The sequence below is a fragment of the Bombina bombina genome, chromosome 7 (assembly GCF_027579735.1).
Source record: "Bombina bombina isolate aBomBom1 chromosome 7, aBomBom1.pri, whole genome shotgun sequence".
In the NCBI taxonomy this organism is placed as follows: Eukaryota; Metazoa; Chordata; class Amphibia; order Anura; family Bombinatoridae; genus Bombina; species Bombina bombina.
The window spans coordinates 504,163,224-504,185,929 of record NC_069505.1 but is presented as its reverse complement, the minus strand read 5'-3'; the positions used below and the strand labels follow the sequence as shown (position 1 = coordinate 504,185,929).

General features: G+C 39.5%; 1 protein-coding gene across 1 annotated transcript in view; it reads right to left on the bottom strand.

Moving 5' to 3' along the window:
• Positions 1 to 22,706, bottom strand: part of LOC128666897 (cytochrome P450 2G1-like) — a 92,052-nt gene that overhangs the window by 43,755 nt on the left and 25,591 nt on the right. The window contains exons 4-5 of the mRNA XM_053721708.1: positions 22,348 to 22,508; positions 21,013 to 21,189 (exon numbers count right to left, since the gene is read on the bottom strand). Of these exons, the coding sequence (XP_053577683.1) occupies positions 21,013 to 21,189; positions 22,348 to 22,508 (338 nt within the window). The remainder of the gene's footprint in view (positions 1 to 21,012; positions 21,190 to 22,347; positions 22,509 to 22,706) is intronic.

Below are 22,706 nucleotides of genomic sequence, written 5' to 3'. Positions count from 1 at the left end.
TTTTATTTCCTGTTTTTGTAAGAAACATGTGTTTGTGTGAAATAAAAAAATGTTTCATTTACTGTTGGTGTGTTTTCCTAGCTTTAACCAGGTAAAGCCCAATTAATGATTTTATTAACTTTATCCAGAAGCATTTGGGTAATCCTAGGATTACCCGGGTAAAGCCCAAAGTATGATCTTATTTTGAGCTTTACCCACAGCTACTGGATAATTCTAGGATTACCCAATTTCTGACTATACCAATAACATATTTTTATATACAGTATCTCACAAAAGTGAGTACACCCCTCACATATTTGTAAATATTTTATTATATCTTTTCATGTGACAACACTGAAGAAATGACACTTTGATACAATGTAAAGTAGTGAGTGTACAGCCTGTATAACAGTGTAAATTTGCTGTCCCCTCAAAATAACTCAACACACAGCCATTAATGTCTAAACCGTTGGCAACAAAAGTGAGTACACCCCTAAGTGGAAATATCCAAATTGGGCCCAAAGTGTCAATATTTTGTGTGCCCACCATTATTTTACAGTACTGCCTTAACCCTCATGGGCATGGAGTCCACCAGAGCTTCACAGGTTGCCACTGGAGTCCTCTTCCACTCCTCCATGACGACATCACGGAGCTGGTGGATGTTAAAGACCTTGAGCTTCCCCACCTTTCATTTGAGGATTCCCCATAGATGCTCAATAGGGTTTAGGTCTGGAGACATGCTTGGCCAGTACATCACCTTTACCCTCAGCTTCTTTAGCAAGGCAGTGGTCGCCTTGGAGGTGTGTTTGGGATCGTTATCATGTTGGAATACTGCCCTGTGGCCCAGTCTCCAAATGGAGGGGATCAGGCTCTGCTTCAGTATGTCACAGTACATTTTGGCATTCATGGTTCCCTCAATGAACTGTTACATCCCAGTGCCGGCAGCACTCACGCAGGCCCAGACCATGACACTCCCACCACCATGCTTGACTGTAGGCAAGACACACTTGTCTTTGTACTCCTCACCTGGTTGCCGCCATACACGCTTGACACCATCTGAACCAAATAAGTTTATCTTGGTCTCATTGGACCATAGGACATGGTTCCAGTAATCCATGTCCTTAGTCTGCTTGTCTTCAGCAAACTGTTTGTGGGCTTTCTTATGCATAATCTTTAGAAGAGGCTTCCTTCTGGGACAGCAGCCATACAGACCAATTTGATGCAGTGTGCAATATAATAAAATATATACAAAAATGTGAGGGGTGCACTATATATATATATATATATATATATATATATATATATATATATATATATATATATATATATATATATATATATATATATATACTGGCCGATAGTGACATCAGGCCCTAAACAAAATTTTACACAACATCTGAAACCTATGGTGGGACCAAACTATGTGATCTCTTGGTCAAAAAGGACCCAAAACAATGCTACATAACAAGACCCAAGGAGAACATTAAAGGTTCATACAAATTTTAGATCAAAATCTAGGGAGCGCCTCACAATGGGCAGGGATATTTCTAAGGTGTCCAAGAAGGTCGTGATAGTAAAAATGTGCCTTTAAAATGCAACAAAAATGGCTATTGATGGTAAGCCTCATTTCATTTAATTAAGGAATATTTTAGCGTTATTGCATTATTTGTTTTTTGTATTCCACAGGTACACTGGGAATTTTTTGGGTTTTATCATTTGGATTTAGGATATCAGAACGAACACTTCAGCATTATCTGCATTTTTTCACTTTCTTGTGAGTTAAGATTGACTATATTGGAACTATTTTTTATCACCTTTTTTATATATATTTTTATATATATTTACATTTTTATTTTTCATAAATAACATTTTCATCACAATTTATATTTTTATTTTTAATTTGGCCACACCACAAGGACACCATTTTTGTTGCATTTTAAAGGCACATTTTTATTATCACCACCTTCTTGGACACCTTCACATCTACTACTCATAGGATAAACGCATCATAGGGCTGGATTGCCCCTAAGGAACTTGGAACATTATCCCATACCCTGGATTCAGGGATTCTTTTACCACACTTGGAGACACAACACACTGTATAATATACACACTTATATCTAGTAATCTCATACCACTGAGATTTTTTTACCATTTAGGATTGTACTTTTTCTTGTAACAGCTATATGTTTTTATTCACATATTTTTTTACTGTACTCATGGATCCATGATAAATTTTTGATGTTTTTATCTATTAATATAACTGTATGAGACTATATGTATCTTTGTGTTGAGTAATTCTAACACAGTTTAATTTTAAACTTTTTTTATTGTGTATGTATTAATAAATTTGTACTATTTTACCTCAATCAGTATAGTGTCATTTAGAAATATCCCTGCCCATTGTGAGGCGCTCCCTAGATTTTAATCTAAAGTTTTATGAATCTGAAGACAAACTAGGTGTCTTGCTCTTTCTGGGGAGCTAGTAGGATATAGAGGAGGCGCTGTGAGGAGCCCAACGTATTCTAAAGGTTCATACAAATGCCTAGGATGCACAACGTGCAATGGGCTTATTGTGACAAAACCTTTCACCATCCTCATACCAACAAGCTGTTCCCCATCAGACACTCTCTCTCTTGCAACACTACCCACGTAGTTTACCTGCTATTTTGCCCATGTTCAAGTTTCTGTGTTGGAAAAACCAAAGGGACTTTACGGGAACATATGTCACACGTCGCTATGGTTGTTGCCATAAACGCGGTGGTGGTGACTCATTGCTATGGCCGTTGCCATAGACACAGGCAGTGGTGCAGAGCATGCAGCAATGAGGTCGCCGCACGGTGTCTCTCTCCCCTGGATGCTGCTCTGATTACACCTGTGTGTCCTCCTTAGCGCCAATATGCGCCTATGTAAGTACTCCATTCACCTTACATCACTGCCAAGTATAGGTGTTACTGTGTGTGCTCCTGGGTGCTATTATCTGTATGTGCTGGATTGCTATTACGTTTCTGAACTCTGCCTGTCTTACTACTCGGCTTGCTTAACCCCTAAAGTACTGGATTGCCATAACATTACTGACCTCTGCCTGTCTGACTACTCTGATTGCTTAATCAATAAGTACTGGATTGCCATAACATTACTGACCTCTGCCTGGCTGACTACTCTGCTTGCTTAACCCCTAAAGTACTGGATTGCCATAACATTACTGACCTCTGCCTGTCTGACTACTCTGCTTGCTTAACCCCTAAAGTACTGGATTGCTATAACATTACTGACCTCTGTCTGACTACTCTGCTTGCTTAACCCCTAAAGTACTGGATTGCCATAACATTACTGACCTCTGCCTGTCTGACTACTCTGCTTGCTTAACCCCTAAAGTACTTGATTGCTATAACGTTACTGAACTCTGCCTGCCTGATTACTCTGCTTTCTTACCCCTAAAGTACTGGATTGCCATAACGCTAATGAACTCAGCCTGTCTGACTACTCAGCTTGCTTACCCCTAAAGTACTGGATTGCCATAAAGTTACTGAACTCTGCCTGTCTGACTAATCAGCTTGCTTACCCCTAAAGTACTGGATTGCCATAACGTTACTGAACTCTGCCTGTCTGACTACTCAGCTTGCTTACCCCTAAAGTACTGGATTGCCATAACGTTACTGAACTCTGCCTGTCTAATTAGTCTGCTTGCTTACCCCTAAAGTACTGGATTGCCATAACGTTACTGAACTCTGCCTGTCTGACTACTCAGCTTGCTTACCCCTAAAGTACTGGATTGCCATAGCATTACTGAACTCTGCCTGTCTGACTACTCTGTGTGCTTAACCCCTAAAGTACTGGATTGCCATAACGTTGCTAAACTCTGCCTGTCTGACTACTCTGTGTGCTTAACCCCTAAAGTACTTGATTGCTATACTGTTGCTGAACTCTGCCTGTCAAACCACTCTGCCTGCTTAACCCTTGAACTATTGGATTGCTATACTGTTCCCGAACTCTGCCTGCCTGACCATTCTATTGGTTTATCCCTAAACTGTTATATTACTGGATTTTCTTTGTTACTGATTCTTTCCGGTTTCTTGTCCTACTATTGGTTTATCCTTTAACTGCCATACCGCTTGAATTCCTTCCTGTTGCTGTTATGACTACCCTGCCTACTGTGAGAACCTCTTACCTCATTTTGCAAACTTTCTTTGCTCTGGGATATTTACTATAATTTCAGCTTGATGCCGGGATAAGAAGACTACTGGCCAAGTTTGGTCTGATAGTGGAATATCCCATGAGAATTACAACGTATGGCAAACCATAGGCTGGCAATTCGACAGGCTCTTGAGAAAGGTGAATCAGAACAACCATTTGCAATACATTGCACAGAAATGTCACACCCGGTATCATCGATACGCTATGTATTGATTGACCACATACCTAAATTGGATAGGGGTGGTGACAGGAACAAAGCATTGTTAATCCGTGAAGCCCAGTGGATCTATAGACTAGGTACTATACACCCAGGGGGACTGATCTCAGTACCAGATTTTAAACTACTGGTATAGCTAAGGAGGGTGATACATACCTGGGGTGGTATTCCAGGGGTTGTGGGTCCATATTGGGAAGTTGGATGGTATGCCAACCTTGTATGGCAACCCTGCCCTCCGAGTACCTAATTCCGACTAGTGTTTGGAGACTGAGTAGCCTCATACATTGCCGGGGGAACCCAACACTGTGGGAAGTCACTCATTTTTCACAACACCTCTGGCCGTAGTATAAGTTCAATAACATAAGAGACTTGGCATTTGATATAGGATGTGTATTACATACCGGGAGTGCATACCATTAAGCCAGTACTCCTAAAGGGTTGGGTAAGGTACATGGGCCAGGTTTGGCAGAGGTACCCCATAATAACACCCCCAACTGGGATGAAAGAATGTGACATAATATGGCTTGTCACTCAAATAATATATACATACATCCATATACCTTGGAGTGTCAGATCAAAGTAATTGTGACTGAATTACCTATCATATATATTTGAGTGGCTAGGAATGCATATCCCATATGTATATATAAGAAATATGTATACGGCCTGTGAATCATATGTTCTAAAAGTTCTTGAGTGCATAACTGTTAAGCCATCTTTCCTAATAGGGTCTTACTGTAGTAACATGATCCCACCTAACATGTTAAGTCTGGTCCAGAACATAAATCACAATAGATAGAGGGTGATGAAGTGCAACATAGCACCTGCAATTACTTTTTTTTTAAGTGAGGATAACTTTAGGAACTTTGTAGGATAATATTGTATATAGGTTAGGAACTAGTTAAGAATATTTTCTGGCATAACTAGGTAATGCCTTTGTGTGTAACACGTTGGAGGTGAAATAAAACGATTAATCTTGAAGCGCTCTCTGGTTTCCAAATGAGGTGCAAAATTTGCTCTCATCAGAAAAGAGGACTTTGGACCACTGAGCAACAGACCAGGTCTGTTTTTCTTTAGCCCAGGTAAGACGCTTCTGACGTTGTTTGTTGTTCAGGAGTGACTTAACAAGAGGAATATGACATTTGAAGCCCATGTCCAGGATCCATCTATGTATGTTGGCTCTTGATGCACTGACTCCAGCCTCAGTCCACTCCTTGTGAAAGTACCCAAAACTTTTGAATGGCCTTTTCCTTACAATCCTCTCCAGGCTGCGGTCACCCCTGCTGCTTGTGCACCTTTTTCTTCCACACTTTTCCCTTCCACATAACTTTCTATTAATAATGTGCTTTGATACAGCACTTTGGGAACATCCAACTTATTTTGCAATTACCTTTTGAGGCTTTCCTTCCTTATGGAGGGTGTCAATAATGGTTTTCTGCACAACTGTCAGGTCAGCAGTCTTTCCCATCATTGTGATTCCTACTGAACCAGACTGAGAGACCATTTGAAGGCTCAGGAACCCTTTGCAGGTGTTATGGCTTAATTAGCTGATTAGAGTGGGACACCTTGAGCATAGAATATTGCACCTTTTCACAATATTTAAATTTTCTGAGATTGTGGATTTGGGGTTTTCATGAGCTGTAAGCCATAATCATCACAATTATGACAAATTACGGCTTGAACTATTTTGCTTTGCATGTAATGAGTCTATCTCATATATTAGTTTCACCTTTTAAGTTGCATTAGTGAAATATATGAACTTTTGCACGATATTCTAATTTTTCGAGTTTCACCTGTATATGTATATATATATATATATATATATATATATATATATATATATATATATACACACACATATTTATAAAGGTATGTATATACTTACAGGCACACCCAGGGCCGCCACTAGAAATTTTGGGGCCCCTGACTCAACCATTGATCAGGCCCCCCCCTCCTTTGACATGTGCAATTTTTGACCAAGTGACTAAAACGTATATGCACTTTATTCATAATTGTCTATTTAAACTTGGAAATATTGTAAAGTTAGTAACATACACACACACACACACTCATACACTGAAACACACACACACACATAAGGATTCACATATAGACACTCTAGCAGACACGCAAAGAAACACACTCAGACACAGAAACCCAAACAGGCACTTAGCACTTGTTTACATTGACCTGACAAGTAATGAGGTAGACTACAGTTTTGTAAAAAAAGGAGATTTAGAAAACAAAATATGGAGTTCTGATTATCTTTTTGTAAAGGAAGATGACAACTAAATTATGACAACAGCATGCAGTGGCTGAAAGCAAGGGCCCTGAACTGCCTAAACAATAATTTAAAGGTTAAATGGTGGATTGGTTACGTCCGGAAAGGTCTTGTTAGTCTCAAAGTCTGTAGAAAGATGCAAATAATTAGTAGTAAGGTCAAAATGTCCTAAAAAGGAACAGACAATGGACACACACACACAAACTCAAACTTGCACATACACCCAAGGAAACACCGACAGAGACAGCCTCAGAAAACACACAAAGACATATGCACACACAGTGACAACCACATGAAAAACACAGAAAGACATACACACACACACAGAGACACCCACAGAAAACACACAAAGACATACACACACACAGTGACAACCACATGAAAAACACAGAAAGACATACACACACACACACACACACAGAAACAACCACATGAAAAACACAGAAAGACATACATACACACACCCTCACTGAGACATCCACAGAAAACACACAAAGACATACACACACCCTCACAGAGATACCCACAGAAAACACAGACATACATACATACACACACACACACCCTCACAGAGACACCCATAGAAAAAGCTCAAAGACATATGCACACACCCTCACAGACATCCACAGAAAATGCACAAAGACATACACACCCACCCTCACAGAGAGACCCACAGATAAAAAATACATACACATAGAGACACAAACCAAAGCACAAAGACATAAACACAGACACCCACAGAAACACTCACAGGAGGAAACATTTATGCACCTTGTATCCCCTAAACCAACAGTGTGTGACATGCATGATAAAAAAAATTGCAAAAATTTAGAGATAACTTTTTAAAGAATCATATTTGTAAATGTGCAAACAAAAATAATTCTGTGAATTCAAAATTGTACATTAATGAGCTGGGTAGCTGGCTAGATGAAGAAAAGTACCTTTAAATGGTTGAAATATGTTTGTTTGTTTTTTCCCCATTTTCTCCAACCTAGAGCACCACTTCAAATATAGTGTACAAATTTTCCCATCTGTCAGCTGTACTTATGGATTTTGAAAATGCTGTACTCTATATGGTCTTGGTGGGACCATAAGCTGTGGTACTCATACCATTAGATCTGGTTAAATGCAGGATTTAGGCTTGTTGGTATGTATTTCAAGACTAAGGCCTAGATTTGGAGTTTGGCGGTAGAAGGGCTGTTAACGCTCCGCTGGCTTTTTTCTGGCCGCACCATAAAATTAACTCTGGTATCGAGAGTTCAAACAAATGCTGCGTTAGGCTCCAAAAAAGGAGCGTAGAGCATTTTTACCGCAAATGCAACTCTCGATACCAGAGTTGCTTACGGACGCGGCCAGCCTCAAAAACGTGCTCGTGCACGATTCTCCCATAGGAAACAATGGGGCTGTTTGAGCTGAAAAAAAACCTAACACCTGCAAAAAAGCAGCGTTCAGCTCCTAACGCAGCCCCATTGTTTCCTATGGGGAAACACTTCCTACGTCTGCACCTAACACTCTAACATGTACCCCGAGTCTAAACACCCCTAACCTTACACGTATTAACCCCTAATCTGCAGCCCCCGCTATCGCTAACCCCTGCATTATATTATTAACCCCTAATCTTCCGCTCCGTACACCGCCGCAACTTACATTATCCCTATGTACCCCTAATCTGCTGCCCCTAACACCGCCGACCCCTGTATTATATTTATTAACCCCTAACCTGCCCCCCACAACGTTGCCGCCAGCTACTTACAATAATTAACCCCTAATCTGCCGACCGCAAAGCGCCGCCACCTACGTTATCCTTATGTACCCCTAATCTGCTGCCCCTAACACCGCCGACCCCTATATTATATTTATTAACCCCTAATCTGCCCCCCTCAACGTCGCCGACACCTGCCTACACTTATTAACCCCTAATCTTCCGAGCTGACCGCACCGCTACTATAATAAAGTTATTAACCCCTAACCCGCCTCACTAACCCTATAATAAATAGTATTAACCCCTAATCTGCCCTCCCTAACATCGCCGACACCTAACTTCAATTATTAACCCCTAATCTGCCGACCGGAGGTCATCGCTACTATAATAAATGGATTAACCCCTAAAGCTAAGTCTAACCCTAACACTAACACCCCCCTAACTTAAATATAATTTACATCTAACTAAATAAATTAACTCTTATTAAATAACTTATTCCTATTTAAAGCTAAATACTTACCTGTAAAATAAATCCTAATATAGCTACAATATAAATTATAATTATATTATAGCTATTTTAGGATTAATATTTATTTTACAGGCAACTTTGTAATTATTTTAACCAGGTACAATAGCTATTAAATAGTTAAGAACTATTTAATAGTTACCTAGTTAAAATAATTACAAAATTACCTGTAAAATAAATCCTAACCTAAGTTACAATTAAACCTAACACTACCCTATCAATAAATTAATTAAATAAAATACCTACAATTACCTACAATTAACCTAACACTACACTATCAATAAATAAATTAAATACAATTGCTACAAAGAACTACAATTACATAAACTAACTAAAGTACAAAAAATAAAAAAGAACTAAGTTACAAAAAATAAAAAAATACAATTAAGGTAGGAATATTCTGATTGGCTGATGGAATCAGCCAATCAGAATCAAGTTCAATCCGATTGGCTGATCCAATCAGCCAATCAGATTGAGCTCGCATTCTATTGGCTGTTCCGATCAGCCAATAGAATGCGAGCTCAATCTGATTGGCTGATTGGATCAGCCAATAGGATTGAACTTGATTCTGATTGGCTGATTCCATCAGCCAATCAGAATATTCCTACCTTACTTCCGATTGGCTGATAGAATCCTATCAGCCAATCGGAATTCAAGGGACGCCATCTTGGATGACGTCCCTTAAAGGAACCGTCATTCGTCGGGAGACAACGGAAGAAGAGGATGGATCCGCGTCGCCTGCTTCAAGATGGACCCGCTCCGCACCGGATGCAAGAAGATCGAAGATGCCGCTTGGAGAAGATGTTTGCCGGTCCGGATGTCCTCTTCTTGCCGGATAGGAGGAAGACTTTGGAGCCTCTTCTGGACCTCTTCAGCCACCGGATGATGGATCGCCAACCCCCGCTTGGGTTGGATGAAGATTTTGGAGCCAGGACGGATCGGTGATACCTGGTTGGTGAAGACATGGTAGGAAGATCTTCAGGGGCTTAGTGTTAGGTTTATTTAAGGGGGGTTTGGGTTAGATTAGGGGTATGTGGGTGGTGGGTTGTAATGTTGGGGGGGGGTATTGTATGTTTTTTTTACAGGCAAAAGGGCTGATTTTCTTGGGGCATGCCCCACAAAGGGCCCTGTTCAGGGCTGGTAAGGTAAAAGAGCTTTTAAATTTATTAATTTAGAATAGGGTAGGGCATTTTGTTATTTTGGGGGTCTTTGTTATTTTATTAGGGGGCTTAGAGTAGGTGTAATTAGTTTAAAATTGTTGTAATATTTTTCTTATGTTTGTAAATATTTTTTTATTTTTTGTAACTTAGTTCTTTTTTATTTTTTGTACTTTAGTTAGTTTATGTAATTGTAGTTCTTTGTAGCAATTGTATTTAATTTATTTATTGATAGTGTAGTGTTAGGTTAATTGTAGGTAATTGTAGGTATTTTATTTAATTAATTTATTGATAGGGTAGTGTTAGGTTTAATTGTAACTTAGGTTAGGATTTATTTTACAGGTAATTTTGTAATTATTTTAACTAGGTAACTATTAAATAGTTCTTAACTATTTAATAGCTATTGTACCTGGTTAAAATAATTACAAAGTTGCCTGTAAAATAAATATTAATCCTAAAATAGCTATAATATAATTATAATTTATATTGTAGCTATATTAGGATTTATTTTTCAGGCAAGTATTTAGCTTTAAATAGGAATAATTTATTTAATAAGAGTTAATTTATTTCGTTAGATGTAAATTATATTTAAGTTAGGGGGGTGTTAGTGTTAGGGTTAGACTTAGCTTTAGGGGTTAATCCATTTATTATAGTAGCGATGACCTCCGGTCGGCAGATTAGGGGTTAATAATTGAAGTTAGGTGTCGGCGATGTTAGGGAGGGCAGATTAGGGGTTAATACTATTTATTATAGGGTTAGTGAGGCGGGTTAGGGGTTAATAACTTTATTATATTAGCGGTGCGGTCCGCTCGGAAGATTAGGGGTTAATAAGTGTAGGCAGGTGTCGGCGACGTTGAGGGGGGCAGATTAGGGGTTAATAAATATAATATAGGGGTCGGCGGTGTTAGGGGCAGCAGATTAGGGGTACATAAGGATAATGTAGGTGGCGGCGCTTTGCGGTCGGCAGATTAGGGGTTAATTATTGTAAGTAGCTGGCGGTGACGTTGTGGGGGGCAGGTTAGGGGTTAATAAATGTAATACAGGGGTCGGCGGGGTTAGGGGCAGCAGATTAGGGGTACATAAGTATAACGTAGGTGGCTGTCGGCAGATTAGGGGTTAAAAAATTTTAATAGAGTGGCGGCGATGTGGGGGGACCTCGGTTTAGGGGTACATAGGTAGTTTATGGGTGTTAGTGTACTTTAGGGTACAGTAGTTAAGAGCTTTACAAACCGGCGTTAGCCCAGAAAGCTCTTAACTACTGACTTTTTTCTGCGGCTGGAGTTTTGTCGTTAGAGCTCTAACGCTCACTTCAGAAACGACTCTAAATACCGGCGTTAGAAAGATCCCATTGAAAAGATAGGATACGTAATTTACGTAAGGGGATCTGCGGTATGGAAAAGTCGCGGCTGAAAAGTGAGCGTTAGACCCTATTTTCAGTGACTCCAAATACCGGCGGTAGCCTAAAACCAGCGTTAGGAGCCTCTAACGCTGGTTTTCACGGCTAACGCCAAACTCTAAATCTAGCCGTAAGTCAGCTGTAGTGTAAACTGAACAGTTTTAAGTTAACCTGTCTCATTTCAAACACTGAGCAATCTTAGTCTGAGAGTATAAAATGTTATGCAGATGTAAAAATCTTAGATAAAATGCCTCCTTGCATCTGGAAAGTCCTTGCATAAAGGGGCAGTAAACTGGAATGTAATATATATATAAAATGCATATCTGCCAAAAGGGCATCTACCATTTGTGTATTGAGGAGGAAACATTTCTGCATGGTTTTAAATATAGAATTTCTACAGCATTGTCAAACAATCATAAATACACTGCTGCTAAAAAAAATGTGTTTTTATGGACCCCTAGCCCCACCATACAACTACTACCACACTGAAGTTACAATCCAAAATTGCACAAATAAATAAAAAACATTTGCTAAGTAAGTTCTACCTCCTCTTCAAATGAAAGTGATCTGCCGTCTGACTCAGGCACACACTGTACAAAGTGCATACTAAGGCCTAGATTTGGAGTTCGGCGGTAGCCGTGAAAACCAGCGTTAGAGGCTCCTAACGCTGGTTTTGGCCGCCCGCTGGTATTTGGAGTCAGTGATTAAAGGGTCTAACGCTCACTTTTCAGACGCGACTTTTCCATACCGCAGATCCCCCTACGCCATTTGCGTAGCCTATCTTTTCAATGGGATCTTTCTAACGCCGGTATTTAGAGTCGTTTCTGAAGTGAGCGTTAGAGCTCTAACGACAAAACTCCAGCCGCCTGAAAATAGCAGGAGTTAAGAGCTTTCTGGCTAACGCCGGTTCATAAAGCTCTTAACTACTGTACCCTAAAGTACACTAACACCCATAAACTACCTATGTACCCCTAAACCGAGCTCCCCCCACATCGCCGCCACTCGATTAAAATTTTTAACCCCTAATCTGCCGACCGCCACCTACGTTATACTTATGTACCCCTAATCTGCTGCCCCTAACCCCGCCGACCCCTATATTACATTTATTAACCCCTAACCTGCCCCCCACAACATCGCCGCCAGCTACTTAAAATAATTAACCCCTAATCTTCCGACCGCAAAGCGCTGCCACCTACGTTATCCCTATGTACCCCTAATCTGCTACCCCTAACACCGCCGACCCCTATATTATATTTATTAACCCCAAATCTGCCGCTCCCAACATCGCCGCCACCTACCTACACTTATTAACTCCTAATCTGCCGAGCGGACCTGAGCGCTACTATAATAAAGTTATTAACCCCTAATCCGCCTCACTAACCCTATCATAAATAGTATTAACCCCTAATCTGCCCTCCCTAACATCGCCGACACCTAACTTCAATTATTAACCCCTAATCTTCCGATCGGAGCTCACCGCTATTCTAATAAATGTATTAACCCCTAAAGCTAAGTCTAACCCTAACACTAACACCCCCCCTAACTTAAATATAATTTACATCTAACGAAATTAATTAACTCTTATTAAATAAATTATTCCTATTTAAAGCTAAATACTTACCTGTAAAATAAATCCTAATATAGCTACAATATAAATTATAATTACATTGTAGCTATTTTAGGATTAATATTTATTTTACAGGCAACTTTGTAATTATTTTAACCAGGTACAATAGCTATTAAATAGTTAAGAACTATTTAATAGTTACCTAGTTAAAATAATTACAAATTTACCTGTAAAATAAATCCTAACCTAAGATATAATTAAACCTAACACTACACTATCAATAAAAAAATTAAATAAACTACCTACAATTACCTACAATTAACCTAACACTACACTATCAATAAATTAATTAAACACAATTCCTACAAATAAATACAATTAAATAAACTAGCTAAAGTACCAAAAATAAAAAAGAACTAAGTTACAAAAAATAAAAAAATATTTACAAACATAAGAAAAATATTACAACAATTTTAAACTAATTACACCTACTCTAAGCCCCCTAATAAAATAACAAAGCCCCCCAAAATAAAAAATTCCCTACCCTATTCTAAATTAAAAAAGTTACAAGCTCTTTTACCTTACCAGCCCTGAACAGGGCCCTTTGTGGGGCATGCCCCAAGAATTTCAGCTCTTTTGCCTGTAAAAGAATAAATACAATACCCCCCCCCCCAACATTACAACCCACCACCCACATACCCCTAATCTAACCCAAACCCCCCTTAAATAAACCTAACACTAAGCCCCTGAAGATCTTCCTACCTTGTCTTCACCATCCAGGTATCACCGATCCGTCCTGGCTCCAACATCTTCATCCAACCCAAGCGGGGGTTGGCGATCCATAATCCGGTGCTGAAGAGGTCCAGAAGAGGCTCCAAAGTCTTCCTCCTATCCGGCAAGAAGAGGACATCCGGACCGGCAAACATCTTCTCCAAGCGGCATCTTCGATCTTCTTCCATCCGGAGCGAAGCAGCAGGATCCTGAAGACCTCCAGCGCGGAACATCCAATCAGCCAATCAGATTGAGCTCGCATTCTATTGGCTGTTCCGATCAGCCAATAGAATGCGAGCTCAATCTGATTGGCTGATTGGATCAGCCAATCGGATTGAAATTGATTCTGATTGGCTGATTCCATCAGCCAATCAGAATATTCCTACCTTAATTCCGATTGGCTGATAGAATCCTATCAGCCAATCGGAATTCGAGGGACGCCATCTTGGATGACGTCCCTTAAAGGAACAGTCATTCGTCGTTCAGTCGTCGGTCCGGATGGATGTTCCGCGCTGGAGGTCTTCAGGATCCTGCCGCTTCGCTCCGGATGGAAGAAGATCGAAGATGCCGCTTGGAGAAGATGTTTGCCGGTCCGGATGTCCTCTTCTTGCCGGATAGGAGGAAGACTTTGGAGCCTCTTCTGGACCTCTTCAGCACCGGATTATGGATCGCCAACCCCCGCTTGGGTTGGATGAAGATGTTGGAGCCAGGACGGATCGGTGATACCTGGATGGTGAAGACAAGGTAGGAAGATCTTCAGGGGCTTAGTGTTAGGTTTATTTAAGGGGGGTTTGGGTTAGATTAGGGGTATGTGGGTGGTGGGTTGTAATGTTGGGGGGGGGTATTGTATTTATTCTTTTACAGGCAAAAGAGCTGAAATTCTTGGGGCATGCCCCGCAAAGGGCCCTGTTCAGGGCTGGTAAGGTAAAAGAGCTTGTAACTTTTTTAATTTAGAATAGGGTAGGGAATTTTTTATTTTGGGGGGCTTTGTTATTTTATTAGGGGGCTTAGAGTAGGTGTAATTAGTTTAAAATTGTTGTAATATTTTTCTTATGTTTGTAAATATTTTTTTATTTTTTGTAACTTAGTTCTTTTTTATTTTTGGTACTTTAGCTAGTTTATTTAATTGTATTTATTTGTAGGAATTGTGTTTAATTAATTTATTGATAGTGTAGTGTTAGGTTAATTGTAGGTAATTGTAGGTAGTTTATTTTATTTTTTTATTGATAGTGTAGTGTTAGGTTTAATTATATCTTAGGTTAGGATTTATTTTACAGGTAAATTTGTAATTATTTTAACTAGGTAACTATTAAATAGTTCTTAACTATTTAATAGCTATTGTACCTGGTTAAAATAATTACAAAGTTGCCTGTAAAATAAATATTAATCCTAAAATAGCTACAATGTAATTATAATTTATATTGTAGCTATATTAGGATTTATTTTACAGGTAAGTATTTAGCTTTAAATAGGAATAATTTATTTAATAAGAGTTAATTAATTTCGTTAGATGTAAATTATATTTAAGTTAGGGGGGGTGTTAGTGTTAGGGTTAGACTTAGCTTTAGGGGTTAATACATTTATTAGAATAGCGGTGAGCTCCGATCGGAAGATTAGGGGTTAATAATTGAAGTTAGGTGTCGGCGATGTTAGGGAGGGCAGATTAGGGGTTAATACTATTTATGATAGGGTTAGTGAGGCGGATTAGGGGTTAATAACTTTATTATAGTAGCGCTCAGGTCCGCTCGGCAGATTAGGAGTTAATAAGTGTAGGTAGGTGGCGGCAATGTTGGGAGCGGCAGATTAGGGGTTAATAAATATAATATAGGGGTCGGCGATGTTAGGGCAGCAGATTAGGGGTACATAGGGATAACGTAGGTTGCGGCGGTTTACGGAGCGGCAGATTAGGGGTTAAAAAAATATGCAGGGGTCAGCGATAGCGGGAGCGGCAGAATAGGGGTTAATAAATGTAAGGCTAGGGGTGTTTAGACTCGGGGTACATGTTAGAGTGTTAGGTGCAGACGTAGGAAGTGTTTCCCCATAGGAAATAATGGGGCTGCGTTAGGAGCTGAACGCTGCTTTTTTGCAGGTGTTAGGTTTTTTTTCAGCTCAAACAGCCCCATTGTTTCCTATGGGAGAATCGTGCACGAGCACGTTTTTGAGGCCGGCCGCGTCCGTAAGCAACTCTGGTATCGAGAGTTGCATTTGCGGTAAAAATTCTCTACGCTCCTTTTTTGGAGCCTAACGCAGCATTTGTTTGAACTCTCGATACCAGAGTTAAATTTATGGTGCGGCCAGAAAAAAACCTGCGGAGCGTTAACAGCCCTTTTACCGCCAAACTCCAAATCTAGGCCTAAGAAATCCTCTCAAATGCTAATACTTTACTCCTTGTAATTACATTTCCCATGCTAAATTAGCACTCTGCTGTAGTACCCACTGGTGGCTGCCAAAATTAAAAAAAAAAAAAAAAATTTTTTTTTTAGTTCTTGCCTCATGGGGCCCCCATGGCTCATTGGGCCCCTGACAGGAGTCACCCCTGTCACCCCCTGATGGCGGCCCTGGGCACACCTTGTCATATACCATATACCTTTTAACCCTTATTTAAAATTAATATTAATGTTTTAAAAATATTTATTTCAATTATGTGTTTTTTTTTATTACCAGTAACTGTATATATGAGTGTAACACTTTATTTCAATATACTTATGATGTGTTTGGTGCACATTTTTTTTTAACCCTTACACATTTACACTTGGGGGTCAATTTATTATGTATTGAGCAGTGAATCATGTCCTCCCAACATCGCTAAATGCAGACAGCATACACTGTCAACATTTAGCATTGCATAAGCATTTCTATTTAAATGCTTGTGCAATGCCACCCCCTGCACATTCGCGGCCGCTAGCAGGGGGTGTCAATCATCCCGATCGTATAGGATCGGGATGATTGCAGTCCGCCATCTAAAAGGTTGGCGGTTGAGTTAACCCTTAACGACAAAGGACGTGCCAGGAACGTCCCACAAAAAATACCCTTTATGACCAAGGACATTCCTGGCACGTCCGCTGGCGTTTCAAGCGGTGGAAGCGACCCTGAACGCTTCCAGCCGCTTTTATGGTATTGCAGTGATGCCTCAATATTGAAGCATCCTGCAATACCATTTTTTTACAAACCGATGCAGAGAGAGCCACTCTGTGGCCCTCTCTGCACCGGTAGCGATGGTGCTGATCGTTGGTGGGTGGGAGCTTCCGGTTCCTGTATGTGCAAGCCGTATGCCCGGAGGGTGCGGGGGGTGCGCGCAGCAACCACTGACACCAATGAAAATGGTGGGGACAATTGTGAGGTAGGGGAGGGAAGAGAGCTGTTTGGGAGGGATCAGGAGGTGAGATGTGTCAGGTGGGAGGCTGATCTCTACACTAAAGCTAAAATTAACCCTGCAAGCTCCCTACAAACTCCCTAATTAACCCCTTCACTGCTAGCCATAATACACGTGTGAGGCGCAGCAGGATTTAGCGGCCTTCTAATTACCAGAAAGCAACGCCAAAGTCATATATGTCTGCTATTTCTGAACAAAGGGGATCCCAGACAAGTATTTACAACCATTTGTGCCATAATTGCACAAGCTGTTTGTAAATTATTTCAGTGAGTAAAATTAACCCTGCAAGCTCCCTACAAGCTACCTAAATAACCCCTTCACTGCTGGGTATAATAGCGGCCTTCAAATTGCCAAAAAGCAACGCCAAAGCCATAAATGTCTGCTATTTCTGAACAAAGGGGATCCCAGAGAAGCATTTACAACCATTTGTGCCATAATTGCAAAAGCTGTTTGTAAATAATATCAGTGAGAAACCTAAAGTTTGTGAAAAAGTGAACAATTTATTTTGTTTGATTGCATTTGGCGGTGAAATGGTGGCATGAAATATACCAAAATGGGCCTAGATCAATACTTTGGGTTGTCTACTATACTACACTAAAGCTAAAATTAACCCTACAAGCTCCTTAATTAACCCTTTCTCCCCATAATACATGTTTGGTGCGCAGCAGCATTTAGAGGCCTTCTAATTACCAAAAAGCAATGCCAAAGCCATATATGTCTGCTATTTCTGAACAAAGGGGATCACAGAAAAGCATTTAAAACCATTTGTGCCATAATTGCACAAGTTGTTTGTAAATAATTTCAGTGAGAAACTTGTGAAAAATTTAACAATTTTTTTTATTTGATCACATTTGGCGGTGAAATGGTGGCATGAAATATACCAAAATGGGCCTAGGTCAATATTTTGGGTTGTCTATTACACTACACCAAAGCTAAAATTAACCCTACAAGCTCCCTAATTAACCCCTTCACTGCTGGGCATAATACACGTGTGGTGCGCAGCAGCATTTAGCGGCCTTCTAATTACCAAAAAGCAACGTCAAAGCCATATGTGTCTGCTAAATTCTGAACAAAGGGAATCCCAGAGAAGCATTTACAACCATTTGTACCATAATTGCACAAGCTGTTTGTAAATAATTTTAGTGAGAAACCTAAAGTTTGTGAAAAAGTGAACTTTTTTTTTGGTATTTGATCGCATTTGGCGGTGAAATGGTGGCATGAAATATACCAAAATGGGCCTAGATCAATACTTTGGGTTGTCTTCTAAAAAAAAATATATATACATGTCAAGGGATATTCAGGGATTCCTGACAGATTTCAGTGTTACAATGTAACTATCGCTAATTTTGAAAAAAAAAAAATGGTTTAGAAATAGCAAAGTGCTACTTCTATTAATTGCTCTATAACTTACAAAAAAAGCAAAGAACATCTAAAAAGTGAGTATTTCTAAACTCAGGACAAAATTTAGAAACTATTTAGCATGGGTGTTTTTTGGTGGTTGTAGATGTGTAACAGATTTTGGGGGTCTTTTTTTTTTAGATTTTATAATCATATTTTGTACAAAAAAATTATAGTAAATTATATGATATGATGAAAATAATGGTATCTTTAGAAAGTCCATTTAATGGCGAGAAAAACGGTATATAATATGTGTGGGTACAGTAAATGAGTAAGAGGAAAATTACAGCTAAACACAAACACTGCAGAAATGTAAAAATAGCCTTGGTCCCAAACGGTCAACAAATGGAAAAGTGATCTGGTCACAAAGGGTTTAAAGAGCAGTGGTCTTATGACCTCTCTGTTTCTGGCTCGGTTGGAGAAAGCAGCATTCGCTGCTTATTAACCCCTTAACGACCGAGGACGTGCAGGGTACGTCCTCAAAAAAAAGGCAGTTAATGCCTGAGAACGTACCCTGCACGTCCTCGGTGTGGAAAGCAGCTGGAAGCGATCCTGCTCGCTTCCAGCTGCTTTCCGGTTATTGCAGTGATGCCTCGATATGGAGGCATCCTGCAATAACCTTTTTAAGCCATCCGGTGCAGAGAGAGCCACTCTGTGGCCCTCTCTGCACCGGAGATCGGTGGCTCCCTGCGTTGGTGGGTGGGAGCCGGACCGGGAGGCGGGTGGCGGCCATCGATGGCCCTGGTTATGTGCAGGGGGGGCCGGATCGTGGGCGGGGATGAGCGGGGGCGCGCACGGGAGGGCGGGGGCGGGCGCGTGCACGGGGAGGGAGCGGGTGGGAACCGCTACACTACAGAAAATTTATTAATAAAAAATGTTTAAAAGTCTAAATATTTTTTTTAAAAAAAAAGATCAGCAAGGTGGTGGGGGTTTGTCTGTGTGGGGGGGGGAAGCTACACTACAGAAAAAAGCCAAACAAAAATAAAAAAAGCACTTTTTTTTTGCAAACTGGGTACTGGCAGACTAAAATTAACCCTGCAAGCTCCCTACAAACTCCCTAATTAACCCCTTCACTGCTAGCCATAATACACGTGTGAGGCGCAGCAGGATTTAGCGGCCTTCTAATTACCAGAAAGCAACGCCAAAGTCATATATGTCTGCTATTTCTGAACAAAGGGGATCCCAGACAAGTATTTACAACCATTTGTGCCATAATTGCACAAGCTGTTTGTAAATTATTTCAGTGAGAAACCTAAAATTGTGAAAAATTTAACTTTTTTTTCAATTTGATCGCATTTGGCGGTGAAATGGTGGCATGAAATATACCAAAATGTGCCTAGATCAATACTTGGGGTTGTCTACTATACTACACTAAAGCTAAAATTAACCCTACAAGCTCCCTAAAAGCTCCCTAATTAACCCCTTAACTGCTGGGCATAATACACTTGTGGTGCGCAGTGGCATTTAGCGGCCTTCTAATTACCAAAAAGCAACGCCAAAGCCATATATGTCTGCTATTTCTGAACAAAGGGGATCCCAGAGAAGAATTTACAACCATTTATGCCATAATTGCACAAGTTGTTTGTAAATAATTTCAGTGAGAAACCAAAAGTTTGTGAAAAAATTTGTGAAAAAGTGAACGATTTTTTGTATTTGATCGCATTTGGCGGTGAAATGGTGGTATGAAATATACCAAAATGGTCCTAGATCAATACTTTGGGATGTCTACTAAAAAAAAATATATACATGTCAAGGGATATTCAGGGATTCCTGAAAGATATTAGTGTTCTAATGTAACTAGCGCTAATTTTGGAAAAAAGTGGTTTGGAAATAGCAAAGTGCTACTTGTATTTATTACCCTATAACTTGCAAAAAAAGCAAAGAACATGTAAACATTGGGTATTTCTAAACTCAGGACAAAATTTTGAAACTATTTAGCATGGGTGTTTTTTGGTGGTTGTAGATATGTAACAGATTGTGGGGGTCAAAGTTAGAAAAAGTGTGTTTTTTTCAATTTTTCCTCATATTTTATATTTTTTTTATAGTAAATTATAAGATATGATAAAAATAATGGTATCTTTAGAAAGTCCATTTAGTGGCGAGAAAAACGGTATATAATATGTGTGGGTACAGTAAATGAGTAAGAAGAAAATTACAGCTAAACACAAACACCGCAAAAATGTAAAAATAGCCTTGGTCCCAAACGGACAGAAAATGGAAAAGTGCTGTGGTCATTAAGGGGTTAAATCTCCCCATTGGTATTCAGTAAAGCTAACCCGCTGAGCACAAGGTGTGTTTGCGCTCGAGTGCATCTGTTTACTTTCAACTTGTAATACACATGCGAGTTAGCACAGTCATGATATTGCTTATTGCGTCCCGTGCTAACAACACATAATCTAGACCCTAATTGGGAGATACATTTTGACTTTAGCATTCCTTTAAAATTACCTCTTTCATTCTTATAAGGAAGCAATCAATAAAATCCCGTGGACAGTTTGGTTCAAGTGTGTCAAGGTTATATTTTACTCTCTCTTCCACAACATCAACAAGATCTTGGAGAAGAGTAAAAATGTTGTTATGTGGTCCAGGCATGACTTGCATGATATTGGGTACAATGTCATAAATCTGTAAAAGAAATAGAGAGATTATATGGAGCAATTGGAGGAATTATAAGGTTTTTTTTTATTTCGAGCAATAGGAGTTATAGAGAAAGTTACATGGTGCAATAGGGAGGGATATATGGGGCAATAGGAGGAGTTATAAGGAGAGTTATATGGATCAATAGGAGGAGTTATAGGAGGGATATACAGGGCAATAGGAGGAGTTATAAGGAGAGTTATATGGATTAATAGGAGGAGTTATAGGAGGGATATACAGGGCAATAGGAGGGGTTATAGGGAAGGTTACATGCACCAATGGGGGGGGGGATTATAATGAAAGTTCTTTGGATCAATATGAGGAGTAATAAGAAGGTTTATCTGAAGTAGTAGGAGTAATAAGGAGGGTTATATGCAGCAATAGGGGAGATTATAATGAGAGTTATATAGGTCAATATGAGGAGTCATAAGGAGGGTTATTTGCAGTAATATAAGGTGTTATAAGGAGGGTTATATTGATCAATTTGAGAAGTTATAGGCAGGGTTCAATAGGGGGTGTTATAAGGAGGGTTATACAGTTCAATATGATGATTTATATGCAGCAATAGGGGGTGCTATATGGAGGGTTATATATATATATATATATATATATATATATATATATATATACACACATATATATCAATATGAGTAGTAATAAGGAGGGTTATATGGTGCAAAAAGAAGAATTATAATGAAGATTATATAGAGCAGTAGGAGTAAATACGGAGGGTTATATTCAGCAATACAATGTGTTATAAAGAAGTGTTATATGGAGCAATATGAGGATTTACAGGCAGGGTATATATACAGGTGTTATAAGGAGGGTTATATGGATCAATATGAGAAGTAATAAGGAGGGTTATATGCAGTAATATGAGGTGTTATAAGGAGGTTATAGAGCAACAGGACAAGTTATAATAAGGATTATATGGAGCAATAAGAGGAGTTAAAATGACAGGTTATATGGAACAATATGATGAGTTATAAGTAGGTAGATTATATATGGGGGATAGAAGACATAATGAGAGTAGTTTGGTTCATGGTATCAGCTAAAAGAGGAGAAGTACAACCATTTCACAAAGATATATTTTCTACATTTCAATATATAATAATGATAACTTTTTGTTTATAGGCATTCACCCACCTGGCCCCATGTAGAACAGGCTATAACAATTGCTTCATGTATATTTTTGAGTAATTGCATCCACTTGTCATCACTGTAGTTATAACGAGTTCCCATGAGGATTGAGGCAATGATATTGGATGAAGCACAGATCATGATATTACTGGGATCAACTGGCTCTTCTGCAGGAAAAAAAGATTCATATGACCACAGAAAGATATGAAAACATAATAGGAATCTCTCTCCAATAGGGTCATGTTATGTCAAACATTGGGTGATTTCAACATTTGGAGAAAAAAAGTGTTTAATAGAGTCTAGGATAATCATTTGAAGTTTCTGTTTTTGGCCCACATGAATTTTATACCCAAGTTATTGCCAAC